The following is a 27299-nucleotide window of genomic DNA, read 5'->3' as shown; positions in this document are numbered from 1 at the left end:
TTCTCTAGTAAGACATTTGATTTTAGAGCAAAGATGTACTGCAAAAAAAAAAAAAAAATTATTCTTAAAAATATCTTTTACTGTAACAATCTTAAAAACCTTAAAAAAAGATACATTTACTTAAATAGCAAACTGCATAAGAGATTTAGGCTTTTTCTGAGAATTTATTTTTACAGTGAAGTATATTTTCTTACTTTATTTACTTGTTTATAGTCAAAACAAGTGAAAAAATCTGCCAGTGCAAATCCAAAGTATTTAGATTACGTTACTGACCTTGAGTAATTTATGGAATACGTTACAAATTACATTTTACAGCATGTATTCTGTAATCTGTAGTGGAACACTTTTTAAAAGTAACCTTCCCAACCCTGATTACACCCAGTACTATAGATCATATTTGTTTACTGCATTACAATAAAACAGTGTATTAAAATGTAGGCCTACTATTTTTATTTTTTTTTTTGCATTACAGTCATGAAAATGGGTGAATGGGATGAAAATAATGTCACAACACAAAATATCGTAAAAGTCCTAAGATAACATAATTTTATGCAAAGTACAATTTCTTATGCTTTTCATTTTTGGGTGAAATATTACAAATATATCCTGCACGTTCTTGACAGGCTTCGTGAGGTTCCCCCATGAATCTTAAACCCCTTTGTGTTTCTGTACCACAAGAAAAAAAAACTTTAAAGTACAAGTATGATGTTTGACAGATAACAGATGCTTGTCTTCCTTTTACGGCCAAAAGTACGTCACCAACCTTTATGATTCGGAACAATTACTGCATAAATTCAATGTCCCTCCCAACCGTGCACAAAGAACAAACATTTACCCCATTGTTCCGCTGTGTTCTTGTTAAATAAAACTTTATTTTTGTTGTAAAAGAAATATTCACAACAACAATCCTACAATCTACAGAGCGTAACATCGTATATCTATATCACTTTAAAACATGTCAGTTTTGAAAAATAAGAACCATCAACAATATCTATAATAAATCTATCTTTCTCTAGACTCTGGAGACGTAGGAATGAGATTCGGGCCTGTATGCATATTGAATTGACTGATTTGATTCCATGTGTTCCTCTTGATCACAACAGCTCAAACTAAACTGAAAGAAGTTTTACTTTTGGATGAACTATTCCTTTAAACCTGGTGATTCGCTGTAAATGCAGAAGACACAAACAAAAGCACAAATAACAACCTGATGACTTCAACATACAGTTGTCAATGTGTGCATGTGGACATCGATGCAAAGCTCTATCCGATTTGGAAACATAACATTTGTCTCCAAAAGGTAGCATCAGACCACATCATTGGTAGGCTACCTACAAAACAAGAGACAAATGCATTTGATTTGCATCCGGTTATTTCATCCAACGCCACCCGGTTTTAATGTCCCTTCAAAATATCTGAGACATCATCTGTAAAAAACGAAATAAAAAAAATGTACAAAGACAGGCTAGAAGTCCATTGAAAGTCTCGCAGAAGTTTCCTCCGTGTGTTCAGTCCAGTGTAGCCCTATTAAGATTCCATGAATTTGAGTTTGTTGATTTTCAATTGAAATCAAGTGAAGTAGATTCTCAGTCCTTCCACAAGCATACAAAGGCTTTAAGACTCTGTAGGTGCAGAGTCCATGCCGTGCGGAGTTCGGAAATTTGTGCTGATTATTAGTATTTGTTTTGAAAAGCATGAAAGGTCAAGTAGATGTCAAGAATGAAGATATACGGACATGATTAACAATAATGAACAAAAAAAATTCAAGTGAATATAGACTGAACATTTGTGAAAATATATTCGCACAATGCGAATTCTTTCTTGGGGACAATAACATTACTTTTCACATATCACAAACTGTTACATAAAATCCCTGATAGCACACGTACATCAACCAGATGTCAATTTTTTTAGGTTGTTTTGCTCATCTGCAATACGTCTACAAGACAGATGTATCTGTATCATGACAGATGTATCTGAGACGATTATGATTTAGAATACTTGTAAATCTGATCTTTTTAAGATGCGTAGCAGATGCTAATTAGAGTGTGATGATTCCAGATGAAAAGATGATAAAACAGACATCTCGGAAATATATGCGTGCTATCTGGGATGCTACTTTATTGCCAAGTCGATTCTGTAAAAATTGTTGAATCTAAACATTCTGCATTCTGAGCTGTGATTGGTCTAGATATTCTTACAAGCCTATAATTTCTAGCTGAAATAAAATGGTGTCATGCTAGATATGGACTGTGGTCAGGTAAAAATAAAAAGCTGCAACCCAAAAGTGTAACAAGCCCCTGAACAAGACACTTTTTAAGGAATGTTCCATGTTTAAAACAAGTTTTGCTCAGTCGACAGCATTTGTGGCATGATGTTAATTACCACAAAAAGTTATTTGAACTAGTCACTCGTTTATTAAAAAAAACCAATAAATAAATAGCGGTTACAGTGAGGCACTTACAATGAAAGTGAATGGGGCCAATCCAAACGCTAAAATACAGTTTCGAACGTATAGCCACACAAGACGTAAACATTATACATGTTAACATGATTTCAGTTTGATAAAAGCATTTACTAACCTTACCTGTGTGAAGTTATATCCAATATTACAACCTTGCTGTCACGACGACGTAACTGCCCACACAGCAACAAGAAGTGGGCCGAATCTGGCTTACTTTTGGCACTTCTGGTTTGGTTCTGGCAGTGAAATTTTAACACCTTTGTGTGAAATAGCATTTGGCTGAAGTCTGGTGCGAGTCCGGTCAACCAAAAGAAACAAAGCAAAGACAGACATTCATTTGGCTGAACATTGGCTTCAGTCTGGTCAACAAAAACTGGCTGAGATCTGGGTTGAGTCCGGTTTGCCAAATGAAGAAAAAGACATGCTGTCGGCTGCATTGTGGCGTGAGTGCGGATAAACACAAGAAGACCGCTTTGGGCTTATTTCCGGCTGAGTTGAGTCTGTGTTTACAAGAGACGAGAATCAGCTGATCATGTTTAACCATTCAATGCCCTCAATTGACCTCCAGCGGTGTGATGAAATTCATAAAGATACCACGTATAATGTTTATGTCTTGTGGCTATAAACAGTGTATTTTAGTGTTTATGGACTGGCTCCAGTCAATTCCATTGTCTGTGCCTTACTGTAACAGCGATTTTTGCTTCTTTTTCTTTATAAATGAGGGATGAATCAAAATCATTGTGCCACAAATGCTTTCGATTGAGCTTAACTTACTTCTACAAACAGTCTAGTGTACAAATGTGACAAAACAGAGATAAGAATCATACCAGATGATATTGTGGTCAATCGAAATGGAAACCCTATAATGCAAGAGCATATATATTTTAACCTTTGTTTTCCATTGCATTTCTTCCAAAAACTACTGTGGAACATTGAAACAGCGTTCAACTGATGCAGAATCATAACGTCACGTAGTGTTTAAATGACCAAGTAGGACATGTTCCAGGAAAAACCTATCAACAAATCAGATTTTAGGGATTCGTTCATTTAGCAGGTGCTTATAGCAGAGGTTGGGAGTACAATAAAAACTGAAAAATAAAATCTGCCTAAACAGATGGCATGAACAGGAACTTGTCATCCTCCAATCCAATTGACTCTTTTGGCTTTGGAAAATTATGGAAGCCCGTTTCCGTCACGTCAAATAATAAAATCATTAGTCATTATTCTGAGCATCTCATCATTTCAAGATCCAATCTCATTTCGAGATACCATTTCAAAACAATTACATAACATCTCAAATTATCAAGCGAGCATCTAGGAGGTAGTATCTCTTTCTCTCTCTTTTTTTTTTTTTTTTAACCAAAATAACAAGATAACTGAAATAATGAGATGCCAACTCAAAATAATGGTTTGTATTCTGGATTTTTTTCCATCGCTTGACATCGACTTCCATAGCAAACAGTCTGGTTTGAAATTGACGACTCTTCGAATCAGGATCATTGGTAATTGGCACTTGAAACCAAACAGGCAGCAATTCTCCCAGTTCAGTCTCAACCAATGGTGTGAGTTTGGGGGCGGGACTACCGGTTTTATGACCAATGGCAGTCCAAGGAAAAGTGGTAGGAGTGTTTGTAAAACCAGTTTGGAAGCAAATCATTACTTTTGCTATATCATATTTTGAAATATCACAAATTACACACTTTGCCTTTAAATACCTGACCAACAGCTTGTCTGATTGTATTTGGTGGAAATAAAAGGTTTTGGGTGTGTTGACGAGTCTATGACAATAATCTGTTAATGCAAACCACAAAAATTCACGAAATGCATTTCTGGGTAAACTGTTCGTAAAACCATTCATAAATTGTCCCACTGAATTGAATACAACAATTTATGTAAGCACCAACAGTTCACACAGAAATGCCTTTCGCTTGAATTTCGTGAATGAGGCACAAGAGGAAAGAAAATAAATAAAATCAGTTTTTCTGGTAGCTGAAAGTTCTCCAAATCATATCAGCAAGCTCTGGGTAACAGAAGCTTTTAATATCAGATAAAGAAATAATAATAATGCAAAAAACAAAAAAAAAATCCTCTATCACAAATGAATTGGTCACACAAAAAGACTGCTTGAACTGATCCGAAATCAACCACCGGATACAGTTTGAGAGAACTGTGTGCTAAAGTAGACATGGAATGATTGGACAACAGAAAACAAAAGTGAATCTTTTAAAATAATAATATTAATAACAGTAATTTTACAAAAAAAGATCGTTGGCCCAAGAAAACATTTGGAAAATTATCATTTGTTGAATTTTTTAAAGCACTCATCATAAAAACTCATATTGTTAACCTACAAGAGACAGACAGGTCGACAGATGATTTGAGTGTTTGACATTTTCTATGTGCTCAGTGCGACTCTGCATTAATTTTTACTGGAGTGAAAACTATACAGTTTATAGAAACATTATCGAAATTTTTACTATGGTGAAAAAACGAGAAAATAAAAGCAAAACATGAGTGAACAAAGTTAAAAGCGAAAATAAGTGGAATGCTAGAATTTTCTCTCTTTCTGACTGGGCTGGTTTGGGATCTGTGCTATTTTACTCTCGACGTCCTGCGTTGATTTGTTTTACTGAATTTCAAGTATCTGTTGTACCATCAAATCATCTAACCAAAGAGTTCCAGAAGCTTGTATAGACTGGACGCTTAAAATTGCTTCAATTTCACATTCTTAACACCATTCAAATGCCTTGCGTATTCTTGCTCCCACTGAAGATGCGCCATACGGCCAAAGATTGGCGAAAAGTTAAACAAACGTGTATTTGTGAGAACAGGAAGACTGCGTTGATGAAATACAAGTGCACACGTGCAGGTCCTGAGTGCATTCTGTACGAGGGGCGCAAAAAATATATACGGTGGGTCTTTTTATATGTGATGCAGGTCATGTGATGCGTATAAAGGGTCAGAGATCTGACGCGGCAAATAACGTCTTTTCAGAGATATCAGCACAATTTACAGACAAAGTCTTGATATATTCCATGAGATAATTAACTTTTATAACATTAATATTTATAACAAGGGTAACCATAGAAACAAACGTCAACAGGAGGTTCTTCTGTGGCAGCGGTGACGCAGTAGCGTTCAAAAATTAATAGTTCTTTTTTCTGTTCATTATTTTTTGCTTGTGGTTTTCCACACCTCCATTTTGCACGCCACACCTTCAGATTCAGCCCTAGTATCCTCAATACGAGTGCCTGTCCGTGTGCGCAAGACGGCGTTTTCCCGTTAGAGAGGTGGATTAGGGTGAACGAGTTTTCACTTGTTTTTTTTTTTTTTAAAGTCGCGTTTGGGCCTCTGGAACGTAGATTTCGATGCTTTCGGCGCTCTCCGTGGCAGAGTTTTGTCGTTCGGACACCGCTCGCTTGGCAGCCATCAGTCGTTTTCTGGCTTCCTGGCGTTGCTTGTTGGCCAAAGAGTCGACGCTTTTTTCCTTCCCGCCGGTGGATTTCACTTTTACCGTCTTCTTTGGTGTGTGTGCAGGAGCTGGCGGCTTCTCCTGAGTACAGATTGATTTAACAATTAACATTATATTAAATCATTATGTTTTTAAAAAAGAATAAAAAAAAAAAATATTTTTAATATAAAAAGTTATCAATGTAAAGCAAAAAAATATATTACATAATTTAAAAAAAAACTCAAATGTTATATTAAATTATATATATATATATATATATATAGACTAACATACACACACATATACAGTGCATCCGGAAAGTATTCACAGCGCTTCACTTTTTCCACATTTTGTTATGTTACAGCCTTATTCCAAAATGGATTAAATTCATTATTTTTCTCAAAATTCTACAAACAATACCCCATAATGACAACGTGAAAGAAGTTTGTTTGAAATCTTTGCAAATTTATTAAAAATAAAAAACGAAAAAAAAAATCACATGTACATAAGTATTCACAGCCTTTGCCATGACACTCAAAACTGAGCTCAGGTGCATCCTGTTTCCACTGATCATCCTTGAGATGTTTCTACAACTTGATTGGAGTCCACCTGTCATAAATTCAGTTGATTGGACACGATTTGGAAAGTCATACACCTGTCTATATAAGGTCCCACAGTTAACAGTGCATGTCAGAGCACAAACCAAGCCATGAAGTCCAAGGAATTGTCTGCTGACCTCCGAGACAGGATTGTATCGAGGCACAGATCTGGGGAAAGGTACAGAAAAATTCTGCAGCATTGAAGGTCCCAATGAGCACAGTGGCCTCCATCATCCGTAAATGGAAATAATTTTGGAACCACCAGGACTCTTCCTAGAGCTGGCCGCCTGGCCAAACTGAGCGATCGGGGGAGAAGGGCCTTAGTCAGGGAGGTGACCAAGAACCCGATGGTCACTCTGACAGAGCTCCAGCATTTCTCTGTGGAGAGAGGAGAACCTTCCAGAAGAACAACCATCTCTGCAGCACTCCACCAATCAGGCCTGTATGGTAGAGTGGCCAGACGGAAGCCACTCCTCAGTAAAAGGCACATGACAGCTGCCTGGAGTTTGCCAAAAGGCACCTGAAGGACTCTCAGACCATGAGAAACAAAGATTGAACTCTTTGGCCTGAATGGCAAGCGTCATGTCTGGAGGAAACCAGGCACCGCTCATCACCTGGCCAATACCATCCCTACAGTGAAGCATGGTGGTGGCAGCATCATGCTGTGGGGATGTTTTTCAGCGGCAGGAACTGGGAGACTAGTCAGGGTCGAGGGAAAGATGAATGCAGCTATGCACAGAGACATCCATGATGAAATCCTGCTCCAGAGCGCTCTGGACCTCAGACTGGGGCGAAGGTTCATCTTCCAACAGGACAACAACCCTAAGCACACAGCCAAGATAACAAAGAAGTGGCTCCGGGACAACTCCGTGAATGTCCTTGAGTGGCCCAGCCAGAGCCCAGACTTGAACCCGATTGAACATCTCTGGAGAGATCTGAAAATGGCTGTGCACCGACGCTCCCCATCCAACCTGATGGAGCTTGAGAGGTCCTGCAAAGAAGAATGGGAGAAACTGCCCAAAAATATGTGTGCCAAGCTTGTAGCATCATACTCAAAAAGACTTGAGGCTGTAATTGGTGCCAAAGGTGCTTCAACAAAGTATTGAGCAAAGGCTGTGAATATTTATGTACATGTGATTTTTTTCTGTTTTTTATTTTTAATATATTTGCAAAGATTTCAAACAAACTTCTTTCACGTTGTCATTATGGGGTATTGTTTGTAGAATTTTGAGGAAAAGAATGAATTTAATCCATTTTGGAATAAGGCTGTAACATAACAAAATGTGGAAAAAGTGAAGCGCTGTGAATATTTTCCGGATGCACTGATATATATATATATATATATACAGGTGCATCTCAATAAATTAGAATGTCGTGGAAAAGTTAATTTATTTCAGTAATTCAACTCAAATTGTGAAACTCGTGTATTAAATAAATTCAATGCACACAGACTGAAGTAGTTTAAGTCTTTGGTTCTTTTAATTGTGATGATTTTGGCTCACATTTAACAAAAACCCACCAATTCACTATCTCAAAAAATTAGAATACATCATAAGACCAATAAAAAAAACATTTTTAGTGAATTGTTGGCCTTCTGGAAAGTATGTTAATTTACTGTATATGTACTCAATACTTGGTAGGGGCTCCTTTTGCTTTAATTACTGCCTCAATTTGGCGTGGCATGGAAGTGATCAGTTTGTGGCACTGCTGAGGTGGTATGGAAGCCCAGGTTTCTTTGACAGTGGCCTTCAGCTCATCTGCATTTTTTGGTCTCTTGTTTCTCATTTTCCTCTTGACAATACCCCATAGATTCTCTATGGGGTTCAGGTCTGGTGAGTTTGCTGGCCAGTCAAGCACACCAACACCATGGTCATTTAACCAACTTTTGGTGCTTTTGGCAGTGTGGGCAGGTGTCAAATCCTGCTGGAAAATGAAATCAGCATCTTTAAAAAGCTGGTCAGCAGAAGGAAGCATGAAGTGCTCCAATATTTCTTGGTAAACGGGTGCAGTGACTTTGGTTTTCAAAAAACACAATGGACCAACACCAGCAGATGACATTGCACCCCAAATCATCACAGACTGTGGAAACTTAACACTGGACTTCAAGCAACTTGGGCTATGAGCTTCTCCACCCTTTCTCCAGACTCTAGGATCTTGGTTTCCAAATGAAATACAAAACTTGCTCTCATCTGAAAAGAGGACTTTGGACCATTGGGCAACAGTCCAGTTCTTCTTCTCCTTAGCCCAGGTAAGACGCCTCTGACGTTTTCTGTGGTTCAGGAGTGGCTTAACAAGAGGAATACAACAACTGTAGCCAAATTCCTTGACATGTCTGTGTGTGGTGGCTCTTGATGCCTTGACCCCAGCCTCAGTCCATTCCTTGTGAAGTTCACCCAAATTCTTGAATCGATTTTGCTTGACAATCATAAGGCTGCGGTTCTCTCGGTTGGTTGTGCATCTTTTTCTTCCACACTTTTTACTTCCACTCAACTTTCTGTTAACATGCTTGGATACAGCACTCTGTGAACAGCCAGCTTCTTTGGCAATGAATGTTTGTGGCTTACCCTCCTTGTGAAGGGTGTCAATGATTGTCTTCTGGACAACTGTCAGATCAGCCGTCTTCCCCATGATTGTGTAGCCTAGTGAACCAAACTGAGAGACCATTTTGAAGGCTCAGGAAACCTTTGCAGGTGTTTTGAGTTGATTAGCTGATTGGCATGTCACCATATTCTAATTTTTTGAGATAGTAAATTGGTGGGTTTTTGTTAAATGTGAGCCAAAATCATCACAATTAAAAGAACCAAAGACTTAAACTACTTCAGTCTGTGTGCACTGAATTTATTTAATACACGAGTTTCACAATTTGAGTTGAATTACTGAAATAAATGAACTTTTCCACGACATTCTAATTTATTGAGATGCACCTGTATATATATATATATATATATATATATATATAGATACACATACATGTATATATATAGATACACACACACACACACACACACACATCCATACACAGTAAATATATATATATATATATATATATATATATATATATATATATATATATATATATATACACACAGTATATTATATATATATATATAAAACATTTGAGCTTTTTTAGAAATTATGTAATATATTTTTCCCTTTACATTTATATAAAACAAATTTAGTATACAATTATTTAATACTTTTTCTATAAATGTAAAGCAAAAAATATATTACATAATTTATACAAAACTCAAATGTTATATTAAAAAATGAAAATAATTAATTATAAAAATAAAGTATATTTTATACAAATCTATAGCAATAAAATTACATTATAAAATATTTAAAAAAAATTTAATACTTTTATATTAAATATAAACAAATATTACATGTAATCAAATGTATGAGTTAACACTTTACAGGCCTACTAATGTACTGCTTACTACATACTTAAAACTTTGTTCGTGAAATAGTACTAGAGTATGATATTCTGAACATAGCATAGTTTTAAAAGTTTTAGGCTCAAAATATACTGTGTACATTATACATGTACACTGTATACTGCAGAAATAGTGTGAGTAGTATGATAGTATGCGGGTCTGAGAATTGAGATGCAAATCTGAGGGCTCACAAATGAAAGTGTGCAATCTGGCAAAAAGATAAAAAAATACAACGGTTAAACCCATTTACTTAGACAACAGGAAACGTTAGGATATTACAAAGGTACGTCGGTTGGACCTTTTTGTCCTGCGTCTCAGACATCTTCCAGTCATTGGACCTGAGTAGGTGGAGCTCGTCAAACTTCATGCTGATGTCTTCGATGGTCAGCTGCAGTAGATCCCAGAAACCCGCCAGATCCTGCGCCGTGGGCCTCGGCTGAGCGTTTGCATCCTTACGGAAGAAAGAAAATAGATTCTAATCCTGTTGCTTAACTATTAGAGCATGGCAAAACCAAAGATCATGGGGTTTGATTCCCAGGGAAAACATACAGATATAACGTGTATCTTGAATCTACTGTAATCTACTTTAAATTAAAGTGCCTGCCAAAATGCAAGACAAGAAAATTTAAAGCGACAACAACAAACTAGAACAGAATCGAGGTGTCATTAACAGGTCATCTGGACCCATTCCAATTTCATTCATATATGTGGGAGCCATAAAACAAACATAACACACTAGCAAAATTATTATTTAAATCCCTGTTGTATAATGTCATAAAGGCTTAAAGCCTTTCATGTCACCTATATGTAAATAGTAACATTACAGAATTTTCAATAAATAGGTGATTGACATATAAAGTCTGAGGTGATGTGAAATCTTTTAAAAAACTACATGAGTTGGGGGCCTGGGTAGCTCAGTAGTAAAATACACTGGCTACCACCCCTGGAGTTCGCTAGTTCGCTAGTTCGAATCCCAGGGTGTGCTGAGTGACTCCAGCCAGGTCTCCTAAGCAACCAAATTGGCCCGGTTGCTAGGGAGGGTAGAGTCACATGAGGTAACCTCCTCGTGGTCGCTATAATGTGGTTCGTTCTCGGTGGGGCGTGTGGTGAGTTGAGCGTGGATGCCGCGGAGAATAGAGTGAAGCCTCCACACGCACTATGTCTCCGTGGTAGTGCGCTCAACAAGCCACGTGATAAGATGCAGCTGGGATTCGTCCACTGCCACTCGGATTGAGGCGAATCACTACGCGACCACAAGGACTTAAAAAGCGCACTGGGAATTGGGCATTCCAAACTGGGTGAAAAAAAAAATGACAAGTTAAAAAACACATGTGCCAAGTTTGTAGACATGTAATGTTTGTGTCCATGCTGTTGTTTTTTTTAATTTTTTTTATACATTTCTGAAAAACATTTATAGCATATTATATAAAAAAAATATATATGTCTTTCAAAATGTCATGTGGCGTAACCAATTAAAAGGTATTCAAATATTTTCCATGCAAACTGAACAAACACGAGTATATGCAACGTAATCATCAATTATGTTTTCAGACATATTTTTTAAGGTATTTTTTGAGTCGTGAATATCTATACATTTTTAAAAGGTTACTCCATTTGACCTGAACAAAATGTACCTTTTCATAAAAACAGTCATGAGGGTCTAAAGAGATCCTCAGTGTTTTACAGTTTTCTTGTCAAATAACAACAAAATGGCTACCTGTATGTTAGTTACACCACCTGACTTAGATTTGGTGGATATAATAACTTTCCAAACTATGTACACCAACATTTCTTTCTTCAAGAATTTCAGCTTTTAAAGAGATCTTTTCATTGTCGTCTCTGGACGGTTACACCACATGCCATTTTTGTCACTGACCCAAATACTAAACTAATAACAACAACATTAAAACTATGAATTTAAAGGAAGAGTTGACCCAAATGACCCATGTTGTTCCAAATCCAAATGACTACATGGAACACAAAAGATGTTACGCTGTATGTTAGTCTCAGTCACCATTCATTTTATTGCAATTTCTTTTGCATACAATGAAGGTGAATGGTGACTGAAGCAAACATTCATCTTAACTTCTCCTTTTATGTTCCACTAAAGAAAGAAAATCATACTTGTTTAGAACAACAAGAGGGTGATTAAATGATGACAGAATATGCATTTTTGGGTGAACTATCCCTTTAAATGTCACTTTCCAGTGTAAAAATCTGTTTGTAATGCAGATAAAGTGCCACTAGAGGGTGCTAATCAATAGCAGTTCTATTGCGTGATCAACCCAAACCTTGAATATGGATTTGGCAAAGAGAGCCAAGCGAAACTGGGCCACATCAGGATACTCACCAGGTTCTGCTCACAAAGCCCCTGGAACTGCCGGAACTTCTGAGACATTAAGAGTTGAGCGCTGCCGACTGCACTGCGGATCTTTCCCAACACTACAGAGACAGAGGACATACTCTTCTTTAGTCACTATAACACAATAAATGCAAAACATTGATTTGTTCTGTTTGACACTGCCTGAGTGGCAAATACATGTATGCATTATCATCTCACAGAAGCCACCATCGGTTTTCCAGGCTCTCTTTTGTTCCTGCCAGGTTCGAACCTAATGACTTTAATCACAGGATTGAGGAGCCAAAATTAGCCGACAACTGAGAGCCATTTCTGATTAAAGCTTGTTAATGAGTCCGCATGTTTAGAGAGAGAGAGAGTGATATCATCCTTTATTCATGGATCCTCTGGGCATTTCGTGCACGTCTGTTCTTAATACTGTGTATTGCCCCCTTTAGCATCAATGACAGCGTGCAGTCTTTTGTAATAGTTGTCTATGAGGCCCCAAATTCTTGCAGGTGGTATAGCTGCCCATTCATCTTGGCAAAATGCCTCCAGGTCATGCAAAGTCTTTGGTCGTCTTGCATGAACCACACATTTGAGATCTCCCCAGAGTGGCTCGATGATATTAAGGTCAGGAGACTGTGATGGCCACTCCAGAACCTTCACCTTTTTCTGCTGTAACCACTGGAGGGTCAACTTGGCCTTGTGCTTAGGGTTATTGTCGTGCTGGAAAGTCCAAGAGCGTCCCATGCGCAGTTTTCGTGCAGAAGAATGCAAATTGTCTGCCAGTATTTTCTGATAACATGCTGCATTCATTTTGCCATAAATTTTCACAAGATTCCTTCACAGGAATGAATGCTTCACAGTGGGGATGGTATTCTTTTCACTATAGGCCTTTTTGACCCCTCTCCAAACATAGCGCTTATGGTTGTGACCATAAAGCTCTATTTTGGTCTTGTTACTCCAAATTACAGTGTGCCAGAAGCTGTGAGGTGTGTCAAGGGCTTTTTTGTGGCATTGGTGCAGTAAAGGCTTCTTTCTGGCAACTTGACCATGCAGCTCATTTTTGTTCAAGTATCGTTGTATCGTGCTCCTTGAAACAACCACACTGTCTTTTTCCAGAGCAGCCTGTATTTCTCCTGAGGTTACCTGTGGGTTTTTCTTTGTATCCCGAACAATTCTTCTGGCAGTTGTGGGTGAAATCTTTCTTGGTCTACCTGACCTTGGCTTGGTATCAAGAGATCCCGAATTTTCCACTTCTTAATAAGTGATTGAACAGTACTGACTGGCATTTTCAAGGCTTTGGATATCTTTTTATATCCTTTTCCATCTTTATAAAGCTCCATTACCTTGTTATGCAGGTCTTTTGACAGTTCTTTTCTGCTCCCCATGGCTCAGTATCTAGCCTGCTCAGTGCATCCACGTGAGAGCTAACAAATTCATTGACTATTTACACACAGACACTAATTGCAATTTTAAAAGCCACAGGTGTGGGAAATTAACCTTTAATTGCCATTTAAACCTGTGTGGGACACCTTGTGTGTCTGTAACAAGGCCAAACATTCAAGGGTATGTAAACTTTTGATCAGGGCCATTTGGGTGATTTTTGTTACCATTATGATTTAAAAAGGAGCCAAACAACTATGTGATAATAAATGGCTTCATATGATCACTATCCTTAAATAAAAGACAGTTTTTTGCATGATCAGTCCTATTTTCAAAATCAATGCCAAAATTTCACAATTTCTGCCAGGGTATGCAAACTTTTGAGAACAAATGCACTTTTAAGTCCTCGTGGTGGCATAGTGACTTGCCTCAATCCGGGTGGTGGAGGACGAATCTCAGCTGCCTCCACGTCTGAGACCGTCAACCCGCGCATCTTATCACGTGGCTTGCTGAGCGCGTTGCCACGGAGACATAGCGCGTGTGGAGGCTTCACGGCATACACCGCGGCATCCACGCTCAACTCACCACACAGTGAAAGGATGCTAAACGTATTCAGCAATATACTAAATCACTGGTAAGAAATTTTTTTTTATCACATAGCACAAAATTTCGTCTCATATGTGAATGATTGTTGAGAGTTGCAGATCATCAAAAATCGTAAAAGATCGATGTTGAGTGTGGAGGCGGGGGTGTGATCGGTGGAGAGTGAGGTCCGGGAAAGCTGAGTGGTTAAGGATTTTTATTTGTGCTGACACCTGTTTGTGTTTCCAGTGAGCTGTGGTGGAGATAAAAGGGGAGGAGACGGCGGTAGACAAGAGAAAAAGACGCACGAAGCTGTGTGTGTTCAGCAGATGGCTGAAAAGCATTATTTTGTGTGGATACATTGAAAAGTGTTAAAAATAAAGAATTACGTGGACCGTTCACCTGACCCCCACTTCCTCCTTCATAGAAGAGCTACAGACGTATCACATTGGGATTTAGGAATCAATATTGAGATCATTCAAATGAAGATTGCGATGCATCGGAAAATCGATATTTTTACCCAGTCCTAGTTATTAGCAATGTGCGATTATCTTTTCAATACCATAATCAGTAAAGTAATCTGATTACAATTTTATAGAAGTAATTAGTGATTTATAATGGACTACTTTGAGTAACTTTCCAAACACCTTTAACCCTTATATTGTGTTCTGGTCAAAACTGATCGATTTTTTCTCTTTTCCTGAAAACTAGTTTATTTCATTCATTTGGAATAAAATTCAATGACTTTGTACAAATTCTTTTATTTAATTTTTTTTTAATGAAATTTTATTGGTTTTATTTAACCTTGTTGCACCTGTGGAAATGAACGGTTTGGACTAAAAAAAATACAGAAATATTAAATGTTCAGGTGCATCCCAATCCTTTAGTCCTCGGACATCTCTCTCTCTCACTCACTCACACACACTCACACACACTCACACACACTCACACACACTCACACACACTCACACACACTCACACACACTCTCACACACTCTCACACACTCTCACACACTCTCACACACTCTCACACACTCACACACACTCACACACACTCACACACACTCACACACACTCACACACACACACACACACACACACACTCACACACACACACACACACACACTCACACACACACACACACACACACACAGTGTTTAAGCACCCTTTTGTGCATCATCATTCAATGTAAAGGAATATTTAACGATCGACTTATATTATGTTGTGTTTGGGCTCGTTTGAATCGGGATACTCTGCTGTACATTACGATATGTCACTGTCTATGTTATATGTATGTTTCAGGAAGTAATAAGGAAAAACATGACAAAGACACTCCTGTTTATTATATTTATGGGTGTCTGTGAAATACATTTGCTCATTGCACTTTACTAATTGAGACCTTTCCAACGATTTATAACACATGGTTATCTTATCTTTATGTTTTTACCACCTCTGAATTGAAAAGTGGTGATAACAAATTAGCAAATTATGAGAACTAAACAGTTCTTTGTCAGCAAATAAAAAAACAAACACTATTTAAGAATTGGTAGGATCAGCTATATGCATTGTAAAGGTCAGATTCTAAACTTTACAATGACACCTATTTTGTTTAGATCAAGCATTTTAATTTTGTTTCCACAGGGAGTGCCCCCCACTAGCCCGGTATAAGCTCAGTTCAATGAATCCTTCTATCAATAAAAAAAATATATATATCTATATGTATATTTTAACTATGCTAAAAAAAAGAACTACAAAACCCGCCATAATTACTAAAAAAGATGTTGACAAAAATATCTAATCCAATATCTTGTGATAATATATGCAATAGAGATTTACTAACAGTCTTAGTGGGTCAGTCATTTTTGACCAGGAACACATAATGTATTAGAACAAAAACAAACACAAGGGTTAAATTAATGCTTTTCACACCTGAAGTACCTTCAGACTCAGAAATTTAATCTGGACCATTTAAGAGTATTTTCAACGGTATAGTTCTGTCGTTATTCACACTTTCATGTCGTTTCAAACCTGTTTGACTTTTCTTCTTCCATGGAAAACAAAAAGTGACATTTTGAATATCCAGGCCAACCTTTTTCGTACAATGAAAGTGAATGGTGATGGAGGCTACTGCATAACATCTCCTATTGTGTTCCACAGAAGAAAGTCATACAGGTTTGGAACGACATTAGAGTGAATTAACGATCATAGAATTTTCATTTTTGGGTGAAAATTCCCTTTAAATGTTATAGATTTGGTCTAGATGAACGCCTGTTCAGAAGCCAGTATAAAAAAGTGAATATCTCACCCTCCTCTGACAGTTGTTTGTCTTTGGTCTCCTGGTCCATCTGTTGACACCAGGCCTCCATGCGGTCCGTCTCTGCTTGAAGTAGCTTCTGGAAGCAGCGTCCATCTCGGAGGCACGCTGCTGCCCCGGACTGCTCCACGGCTCCGTTCACACTGCCGGTCCCAGCCTGCAGCGAGGGGTCGGGTGGGGGGAGCGAGGACGGATCCAGTGCGGGATCTAGCATTTCCTGCAGCGAGGTAGAACTGCAATGCGTCACGTCTGATCTCGAGGGTTTGTGCACGCCGCCGTCCAGCCATTGGTTGGGCATCTTATTCGCTGCAGGTTTACCGTCGGACTGCTCCTGAGATTCGGCCTCCGTTGTCTCCTGTCTAGACGCCATGCTAGTGAAGCGACTGAGTCTAGACACACGGAGAGAAGACAGCTGTCAGAGACGTTGACCAACTGGGACTTTCTTGCTGTCTGCTTCTATTAGACACTTCTATTAGGTTACAAATCCATTATGTAAAATGCAATCCTCAATTTTTTAAACTACTAGAACATTCAGAGTAAACAAAACTATTATAGCCAGTGCTCTTTGGCTCAATTTGTCTACCTATGTCCTCCCTACTTATGATGATTGCTACACGCCCAATTATGAAAAATGGATATTGGCTACAAATATTGTATATAATATAATTTCATAAAAATAGATTCTTCTATAATAATGTAAAATTCTAACTATCAATAAAATCTACCAATAAACAAATATTAATGTGTTTATTATACAAAATAATAGTTTGATAAATTGGTCAGTTTTACACAAATATTTTATAATATTGCACATTTTTAAACATCACCAATAAAAGTAATTTACCAATAAATATGACATTATTATTATGCATTTAATTTATTATATAATATTTAATTAAAAAAATGAAAGTAAAACTAAATATCAACTATTATTTATAATACAATTATAATTTGATAAATTAAAATAATCCATTTTTTTAAAAATGTATATTACAATATAGTACATATTTAAATATCACCAATAAAAATACTTTACCAATTAACATGACATTATTTTATGCATTACCTTTTATATTATTTTTAAATATCACCGATTAAACTAATTTACCAATTAACATGACATTATAATTACTATGCATTTCCTTTATTTTAAACTATTTTTAAATTACAAGTAAAATTATTAAATATATACAAATATATTTATACACTTTAAAGTTAAAATAGTAAAATTCAAAATAAAATTTAACAAACTATTGTGTTTTTATTATACAATGATAATTTGAAAAATTATAATAGAAATGTAATAAAAAGGTTGCAATGTTGTCCATTTTTAAATATCACAAATCATTTACTAATAAGCATGACATTATTATGCATTTGCTTATATTATATATATATATATATATATATATATATATATACAGACACACACATACACACACACACATATATATATTGTGTGTGTGTATGTATATGTATGTGTGTGTGTGTATATATATATATATATACACACATACATACATACATACACACACACACACACACACACACATATATATATTGTGTGTGTGTATGTATGTGTGTATGTATATGTATATATATATATATATATATACATACATACATACATACACACACACACACACACACACACACACACACACACACTACCGGTCAAAAGTTTTGAAACACTTGACTGAAATGTTTCTCATGATCTTAAAATTCTTTTGGTCTGAAGGCGTATGCTTAAATGTTTGAAATTAGTTTTGTAGACAAAAATATAATTGTGCCACCATATTAATTTATTTCATTATAAAACTAAAATGTAATTAAAATAAAAAAAAAACATTTTTGAAATTGATGACTTGGACCAAATAATAAAGAAAAGCACCCAATAAGTGCCCAACATAGATGGGAACTCCTTCAATACTGTTTAAAAAGCATCCCAGGGTGATACCTCAAGAAGTTGGTTGAGAAAATGTCAAGAGTACATGTCTGCAAATTCTAGGCAAAGGGTGACTACTTTGAAGATGCTAAAATATAACACAGTTTTGATTTATTTTGGATTTTGTTTAGTCACAACATAATTCCCATAGTTCCATTTGTTATTCCACAGTTTTGATGACTTTATTATTCTAAAATGTGAAGAAAAAAAAATAATAATAAAGAATGAGTGTTTCAAAACTTTTGACTGGTAGTGTATATTTACATACACACACACATACACACACACACTATATTCAGAAAGTATTCAGACCCCTTCATTTTTTTCACGTTTTGTCATGTTGCAGCCTTATGCTAAAATGCTTTAAATTATTGTATTTTTTCCCATCAATCTACACTCCATACCCCATAATGACAAAACAACAACCAGATTTTTGATATCTTTGCAAATTTATTAAAAAGAAAAAACTGAAATATCACATTGACATAAGTATTCAGACCCTTAACTCAGTACTTAGTTGAAGCACATTTGGCAGCGATTAAAGCCTCAAGTATTTTTGAGTATGATGCGACAAGCTTTGCACATCTGGATTTGGGAATTTTCTGCCATTCTTCTCTGCAGATCCTCTCAAGCTCTGTCAGGTTGGATGGGGACTGTCGGTTGACAGCCATTTTCAGGTCTCTCCAGAGATGTTCGATTGGTTCCAACTACGGGCTCTGGCTGGGCCACTCAAGGACATTCACAGAGTTGTCCCGTAGCCACTCTTGTGTTGTCTTGGCTGTGTGTTTAGGGTCTGAATACTCGTCAATGTGATATTTCAGTTTTTTCCTCATTAATACATTTGCAAAGTTATCAAAAATCTGTTTTTTGCTTTGTCATTATGGGGTATGGAATGTTTAAATTATATATATTTTTTTTTTAACTGAAAAAATATATAATAATAATAATAATAATAATAATAATAATTCTATACAATTCAACAATAAAATGTGTTTCCAAATAACATGTAGTTATTATACTCCTATATTGTCTATTTTGCTTTGTACATGAATGTTAAAGAATATAGTAGTAATATACACCGATCAGCCAAAACATTGCCTAACACGGTGTAGGTCCCCCTCGTGCCACCAAAACAGCGCCAACCTGCATCTCAGAATAGCATTCTGAGATAATATTCTTCTCACCACAATTGTACAGAGTGGTTATCTGAGTTACCGTAGACTTTGTCAGGTTGAACCAGTCTGGCCATTCTCTGTTGATCTCTCTCATCAACAAGGCGTTTCCATCCACAGAACTGCCACTCACTGAATGTTTTTGTTTTGGCACCATTCTGAGTAAATTCTAGAGACAGCTGTGCATGAAAATCCCAGGAGATCAGCAGTTACAGAAATACTCAAACCAGCCCATCTGGCACCAGGGTGGCACACAATATTAGGCAGGTGGTTTTAATGTTGTGGCTGATTGGTGTAAAACAATAACTATATGATATATTCTGAAACATTACGCATTTCTTGTATTAAATCATCTTTTCTAACATAATACAATTCTAAATATCTCTAATAAAACTTAATTTCCCAATTAACATTACATGTTATGAAATATACTGTACTTCATTTCAGAGAAAACCATCACAGCAGACCAGAAGAGAAAGACAGACAGCTGATGTGTGGGAGACAGCTTACTTCAACAGAGATATGTAAATGAGAGACAGAGAGATGGAGAGATATGAAAATAAACTGCTATGGAGACAGCCAGAGAACAAATTGAGTGGGAGATACAGACCAAATCACATTATGAGTCGCCCGTCTGCACTCAATCATTATTTGTGTGCATTTTCAGGCTGAGAAGCATTGCTGCTGACTCACACACACAGAGACAAAGTTTATAAGAGGCTTTTGTCAGAAGTGCTGCTGTCAACATGCGGATCACATTCCAAATGTGTAAATGGAGGCAGACATTGGAGTAACTTTTATTGCTCAAGGATACAGAGGAGTTTAAAGGGATAGTTTATTAAAAAAAAAAAAAAAAACATTTGTAAATTCTGTCATTTACTCACATTCATGTTAAACCTGTATGACTTTCTTTTTCCAAACACAAAAGGAGATGTTGGGCAGAATGTTTAGTCTCAGTCACCATTCAATTTCATTGTACAGAAAAGAAATGTGGAGGAAAAGGAAAGGAAGTCATACAGGTTTGGAAAAACATGAAGGTGATTAAATGTTGACAATTTTAATTTTTGAATGAACCATTTTTCAAGATTTTTCAGGGGGCCTGGGTAGCTCGTACTGATGCTGACTATCACCCCTGGAGTCGTGAGTTCGAATCCAGGGCGTGCTGAGTGACTCCAGCCAGGTCTCCTTAGCAACCAAACTGGCCTGGTTGCTAGGGAGGGTAGAGTCACATGGGGTAACCTCCTCATGGTCACAATTAGGGGTTCTCGCTTTCAATGGGGCGCGTGGTAAGTTGTGCGTGGATCGCAGAGAGTAGCATGAGCCTCCACATGCTGCGAGTCTCCGCGGTGTCATGCACAGCGAGCCACGTGGTAAGCTGCGTGGACTGACTCTCTCAGGAGCGGAGGCAACTGAGACTTGTCCTCCACCACCCGGATTGAGGTGAGTAACCACGCCACCACGAGGACCTACTAAGTAGTGGGAATTGGGCATTCCAAATTGAGAGAAAAGGGGATAAAATAAAAAGTAATAATAAATAAAAGGATTTTTTGGGAAACTCACGGCCTGCCGTCTTCAACTTGAACTCCGATAGACTGAAACCGGGTCGTGGGAGTTTGTTCCTCTTTCAGTACCGGCTGAACACAATCCACCTGTGACAAAAAGAAATATTATAAAAATATTGATCTAAAAATGGTACGGTCAATAATGCCAAAAACATACTCGCATAATGTAAATGCAAACGATTCGCAAAGGCAAACAAGTGCCATTTCACAATAAAATTTACCAATAAACCAATATTATGGATTTTTTGGATTACATAACATTACTATGATAAATATTTTTATATAAATTTATAAAAATGTATTTTATAATATTTTACATTTCAAAATATCAACAAAACCAATTTACTAATAAACATGCCATTATTATTATGCATTACCTTTATATATCATTCAGTTTTAAATGATAAAGTAAAAAATTATAATACATACTATAAGTAAACAAAAAAATTAAAATTCTAAAAAAAATCAACAATAAAATTTACTTCCCAGTAACATATGTGGATATAAAGTGTATTATATTTTGCACATCAAAGGAAAAGAACATCAAGATGATAAGAGAACGGACCAAACTAAATCAAAATTAAACAAAACTGTAACTGTAGTACAGGCATAAAAAAATAACTTTTATTATATCTTCTAACGTTTCGAAATATCTCCACAATAACTTAAATTCCCAATTAACATTATAACAACATGTTATTATATATTCTGTATTTTGTTTGTCCATCTAAGAAAAACAAGCACAGAAACACAACACAATAACACATATTTCAGGCATTGTTGCGTTCCGAAACGTGCAACTGCATTTCATAACGCAATACAAGTACATGTCGAATTCTCGTGTACGTACCTGAATACCAATTGATGATAGTTTTCTTTTGGGCGGAGCTTGTTGTTCGTTAGTTGCCACCGTCAGACTCACTGGCTCATTTTTGGCATCTGGGGCGGGAGAGGGTGGAACAACAGCGGGAGGCGGGGTGGTAACTCTCGCGCTGGGCAGGGGTACGGGTTCCCTTGGGGCCGGGATGGGGGGCAGGATAGGCGGCCGCTTGGCACCCTTCACCAGACTTCCTGTACGAGAGCTGGTGAGGCTGTCGGAAGAGTTGCTGTGTCCTGATTGGCTGTTGACCTCGCTGCGCTGGTCCTGGCTGTCCAAGTATGTGTCCTGTGCGGATTCGGTGCTGCTCTGGACCGTTACGGAGATATAGGGTTTCGGGGTGGAACGTGGAGGAATAGGTGGTGGAGCCTTCTTACAGGCGGCTGTACATGTAGAGACTAAAGAGAGAAAAATGGAAAGGTAAGAAAAAAAAATCTGTATATAAAATACACAATATACAATCAATTAACTAACAGTCAAGACTAGCAGTCGACCCACATGGTTTTTTAATGGCTAATGCCAATATCTAGACAGCATGGTGGCAGATGGATGATAGAAAAAGGACGACATTCAAAAGGAAAAGTATGTATTTTCTGGGCCACTAGCGACTAAAGCACGAAATTGATCAAATAAATATTGTTTTAAAATAATGATTCCCCCCCATTCGCCTGAAACTTAATTAATACCAAATATCGCATAAACTGATTATATACTTAAGGCCGAAATATACTCTTTGCAAGTATGTGAATGCAGATGCTTCTAGCTACGCAAGCTCGATTTTGTCATGAACACAGTCCATGACACAATTCAAGTATGCATTGCATTCGTTACCAAAGGGGACGCTATAGCTAACATTAGTGTAAACTATCCGCTTCCATGGTGAGCAATAAACTACTGTTATTGCGGAGCAAATATTTGAAGAGAATATAGCAGAGCAAGTAAGGTAATGTCAGTATATTTATAGCAACATACCTGAATAATTACATATCCAGTTTAATCGGACAGAATTTTGAAGTAACTCTACTGCCCGCTTAAGTGCTGAGGTTTGTTACCGCCACAGTAATGCAAGAACGAACGTTAAGCATGTTCAACTGGACCGCACGTAGGCCAATCGATGGCATCTGTGTATGCGTACTGACGTAAAGTATGTTTCTGGCCTAAATCAACCTCAAAGCCAGCTTGTGATGGCATAGAGATGTGGAATCAAAATTACTTTGGATGTTAAAATATGTTCTCAAATCGAGCCATTTGACCCAACAACAAGCACCGTGATGTGCCTTGTTGATTTGTGGACAGATTGAGAAGGATATGGATGAAGGATATTAAATCAAGTCCAATATACCAGCACTAACTCCATCCATTTCTCAAGGGACCCAGAAACAACCCAAAACTGTCTCTTCACAATGTCACACGGTTTCCCAGCAGTCCCTGCTCTGAGCCACAGGAAGAGACAAAACAAAGACAGACATTTACATACTCAAATCACAACAGCATTCCACTCATGCCGAACAATAGCAAACTGCATCAAGAATATGTCAAGCTCCACCCACAGAAAATGGGCTAGAAATCTGCTGACAAGGCTCAAGGTTTTGTATTGTGTTGTCATGAATCCTGATAATAACACTCGGAGGTGTATCATTAGCCTGGTGAATAGTGCTGTGGAAGCTACCTTGAAACTGTTGCTTGCCAAACTACAAGCCCTACAGTTAAGCTAACCTTTTGAAAAAGTACTTACTTACACTTTAATTTTATCATAATAATCAATAACAAAAAGTAGCTATGATTTTTTTTTTTTAATTCTAATTTTTTAGTATTATATTTTTAAAACATACAAAAACAGTAGAATTTTTCTGGCTCAAAACAATAGCCGTGTCAGGGCCAGTTGAGTTCCCACTGTCACTTCCAGGGCTTCATCGTGCCTTCTCTGGGCTTTCTCGGGGCCAACTGCCAATGGCCTTTGTCCCGCCGATTACCCTTGGGCCAAAAAAGGCCAACAGTGGATTGAAGCGTGTTCAATGTCAAAGGCGGAGTTTCGCCGAACTTCCCAGCGTATCCAGCGCACAACGGTACAGGTTCGAAAAAATATATATATATAAAAAAAAAAAATAAAAAAAAATGCAGGCACAGTACAAATCCGTTAAAACGCCCAATGGACAAAGCAATGCCCAAAGAAATTACTTTCCATGGTTCGGTGAACTTTCATAGACGATGTGCTGGGACATCGTCCCGCTGTTAGTAGAGAGACCACTCGGGACACCATGGCAGTTACAGTCAGTGAGTTGTCAGCGCTAACTTATCTTACAGTTTACATTCGATATAAACTCGATATTCTAGAGAACTAGACAACATGATACCTCAGCTTGAGCTTCCCTCTTGCTTGTGAAATGGGTGCGGTGTCTGACGTTGGCAACAGGGCAGCGTATTAAGGGCAGATTTTATAGCAATGCTGCGGAGTTATTGGCCCAGATGGTGGGAATGCAGATCGACTTTGGTGTTGCGGCTCATGTCCGAGGCTTTTGGCCCTGGCTGGCCAGTTGATAGCCCTTGTTCACATTGGCCTGATAGTGGAAAAGCAACTAATGAGGATCTCAATAGAGTGCAACAGTCTGGTCTGGAAGTAAACATTCCATTAATTTTCTCCTTAGACGAATTGGTTTTTAATCATAACTTACTAACCTTTAAAGTCAGACCTACCATGAGCTTCGAGGTTGTAAATCGATGGTGTATTCTGCTGTTGAAGTCATCTTTTTAACTTAATTTTAAGAAATTTTTTAACAGTGGAATTTCTGGTGAAGAAAATACTACACTACCCACGATCCTGAAAAGACAGATGCACAAATCAGCAGGCAAAATATCTTTGCAGTGTCCGCCTACTATTATGACGTACTGAAAATGACGCAAACAAGTCAGTTTCCACACTATCGAACTACTTATAGCGGTGAGAATTGCCACAGACCTACCGATTCGATATTACAACGATATTTAGATGCTGATTTGATATGTATTGTTTTTTATTATTATTGTGATTTTATACATTCAACCCGAAAACATTCACCACAACACCTCACAAATAAACTGATGGATTATGCATTATTACAGTAACATTACCGACAGCAGAGGATTTGACATCTGACAGTTAACAAGCGGCACTTTGAAGGCTGTAGCAGCGGTGCATTAAACGACTAAACGTAAAGAATTAAAGAGACAACTTCTCAGGGAGAAAGCCTGTTTGTGTGGAACTCAAGACAAATACAGCTTTCTATATCTATCTATTCTTGAATTAGCATATTAAGCAACATTGTTTTGTTTTTTTATTAAATTAAATATATTTTTCATCATGGAGTCGACTTTAAAATTGTTAAAATCGCGATTGGTGACAGAATCGATTTTTCCTCCTAAACCTTACTACTAGTTGTATGTATCTGAATATTTTACAATAAAATGAAAATATATTGTTTCTATAATTATAATCAACAACTTCAAATCTATAGTGTTATCGATTTTATACGCCATTCGCAATGCTTCATGGGACTGTAGTTGTCTTTTTGTCCTATTTTCAAAAAGGCTTATTTCTCTGCTTCAAATCAAAATTTGTATTGTTGTGATTTCAGCTCGGAGTTGGTTGGTTTGGTTTATAGCTTAGAACTCTTATAAAGGATTTTATGAAATTAAACGGGAAAAATACATCCAGAACCAAGATGGCTGACACTCTTGCGCTCCATTATGGCGACAGCATCAAACTTAAACAAAAATGTAAAAAATGTAAAAAACTAAACCAATAAAACTAAAAACACTGAACTGGAAAACACAATGATAAACAGCAACATTTAACTGAATATTTTCCACAAAAAAAAAAACATGAGTATACACAGGGACTATCAGTGAAATATCAGTGACAAATCAGCGAATCTTCTTTTTGAATAAGTTCTTTGAAATTGTACCATCTGAATTAATTGATTCACTACAATAAACTGTCCAATAAAGCTGATTAGCTGAAGTAAAATGAAATTTTATAGGAGAGCATGTTTGATTACCGCCTACATTTACAAAACATCTCGAGTTCTGACAAACTTGCTGCAAATTTCTCATTTATTCTTTTCACATGAAAAGTAGCTTGAGATTTGTTTGCCAGAAGTTTACAGCTCTTCACCGGTAGTGGTGAACCTGCAGCAAACCTTAGGCGCCAATGAAGAGTTTGCAGCAAAGCTCATTTGCATGTGAAAATAATGAGTGGCGAATTTGCAGAAAGTTTACCAGAACTCTCGATTTTTGTAGGGGTAAACTCACTTGTAAAGCAGCGTAATACAATTTAACACGCTTTTTGAAAAATTAGCTTGTTACTAGAAAAGCTGCACTACTGTGAAGATGCTACTGAAAAATGTTCTTTTATAATGTCACTACTTTTAGTTAATTACTCCAACACTGCTGATGAGCAAAATGTGTTAGCACATCAGTTTGACAGTTTGGTTCGTTCACACCAAGAATCATAACTATAATGCTAACTTTATTAACATCCACACCAATGGGCGATAACATTGTTTATTCGAAGCACATGCTACAGTTACGTTCACAGTCAAAAAATTTATGTAGAGCTCCACTGCATTACATACAAGTAACAGATTTAGCTAATGTTCACCACAACTTCAAAGGAAGCAATACAAAGCGCTGGATACCTGAGGTAATTTTATGCTACCAGCTAGCATTAGCCTTTCATTATTTAATCTCCGTTACTACTTCTCACCATTAATTCTGAGGGTAAACCTAATTGTTTTCCAGATATCCCTTTTCTTTAAGGCATCTTTGAAAAGGGGTTTGACTTGTTAAACAGTAGTGGGTTTTTCTGGACATCGACAATGAGCTTCTCTGCAATGTCGTCTGCTATTTTAAATGCTCAAGCCCTTTAAAGTCAGATGAATTTTGATTGGCTGTCAATGTTTTTATTGTTCATCAGCTGGAAAATGTTATAGTTATGGAGTGGACTCCACTATTCTCTTAGAATTAGAAAGATTTTTAAAGCTTTATGGTTTTAGTTTTCGTTATAACTAGGTTATCATTCTTGGGTGTCATCGGGCCTTTAGGCTGGAAATATCAGGGCAAAAATATAATATTTAGTCAACAGTTTAACAATGAGCACAAAGACTTGCGTTAATGTGCAAACAAGGCTAATA

General features: G+C 37.1%; 1 protein-coding gene across 3 annotated transcripts in view; it reads right to left on the bottom strand.

Annotated features, from left to right (window-relative positions):
• Positions 1-427: 427 nt before the first annotated feature.
• Positions 428-27299, bottom strand: part of LOC127419631 (disks large-associated protein 4-like) — a 55396-nt gene continuing 28524 nt past the window's right edge. For 2 of the 3 annotated variants that reach the window (XM_051661188.1, XM_051661190.1), the window contains 6 exons: positions 22105-22529; positions 21253-21341; positions 16567-16964; positions 12302-12393; positions 10250-10402; positions 428-6017 (listed from right to left, as the gene is read on the bottom strand). In XM_051661188.1, coding sequence (XP_051517148.1) covers positions 5796-6017; positions 10250-10402; positions 12302-12393; positions 16567-16964; positions 21253-21341; positions 22105-22529 — 1379 coding nt within the window. In that variant the 3' untranslated portion in view covers positions 428-5795. Of the gene's footprint in view, positions 6018-10230; positions 10403-12301; positions 12394-16566; positions 16965-21252; positions 21342-22104; positions 22530-27299 lie in introns of all 3 variants that reach the window. The other variant, XM_051661189.1, reaches the window with a different exon arrangement.

Source organism: Myxocyprinus asiaticus, chromosome 29 (genome assembly GCF_019703515.2).
Source record: "Myxocyprinus asiaticus isolate MX2 ecotype Aquarium Trade chromosome 29, UBuf_Myxa_2, whole genome shotgun sequence".
In the NCBI taxonomy this organism is placed as follows: domain Eukaryota; kingdom Metazoa; phylum Chordata; class Actinopteri; order Cypriniformes; family Catostomidae; genus Myxocyprinus; species Myxocyprinus asiaticus.
The sequence above is the reverse complement of the archived record's forward strand: the minus strand, read 5'-3'. Positions and strand labels throughout refer to the sequence as shown.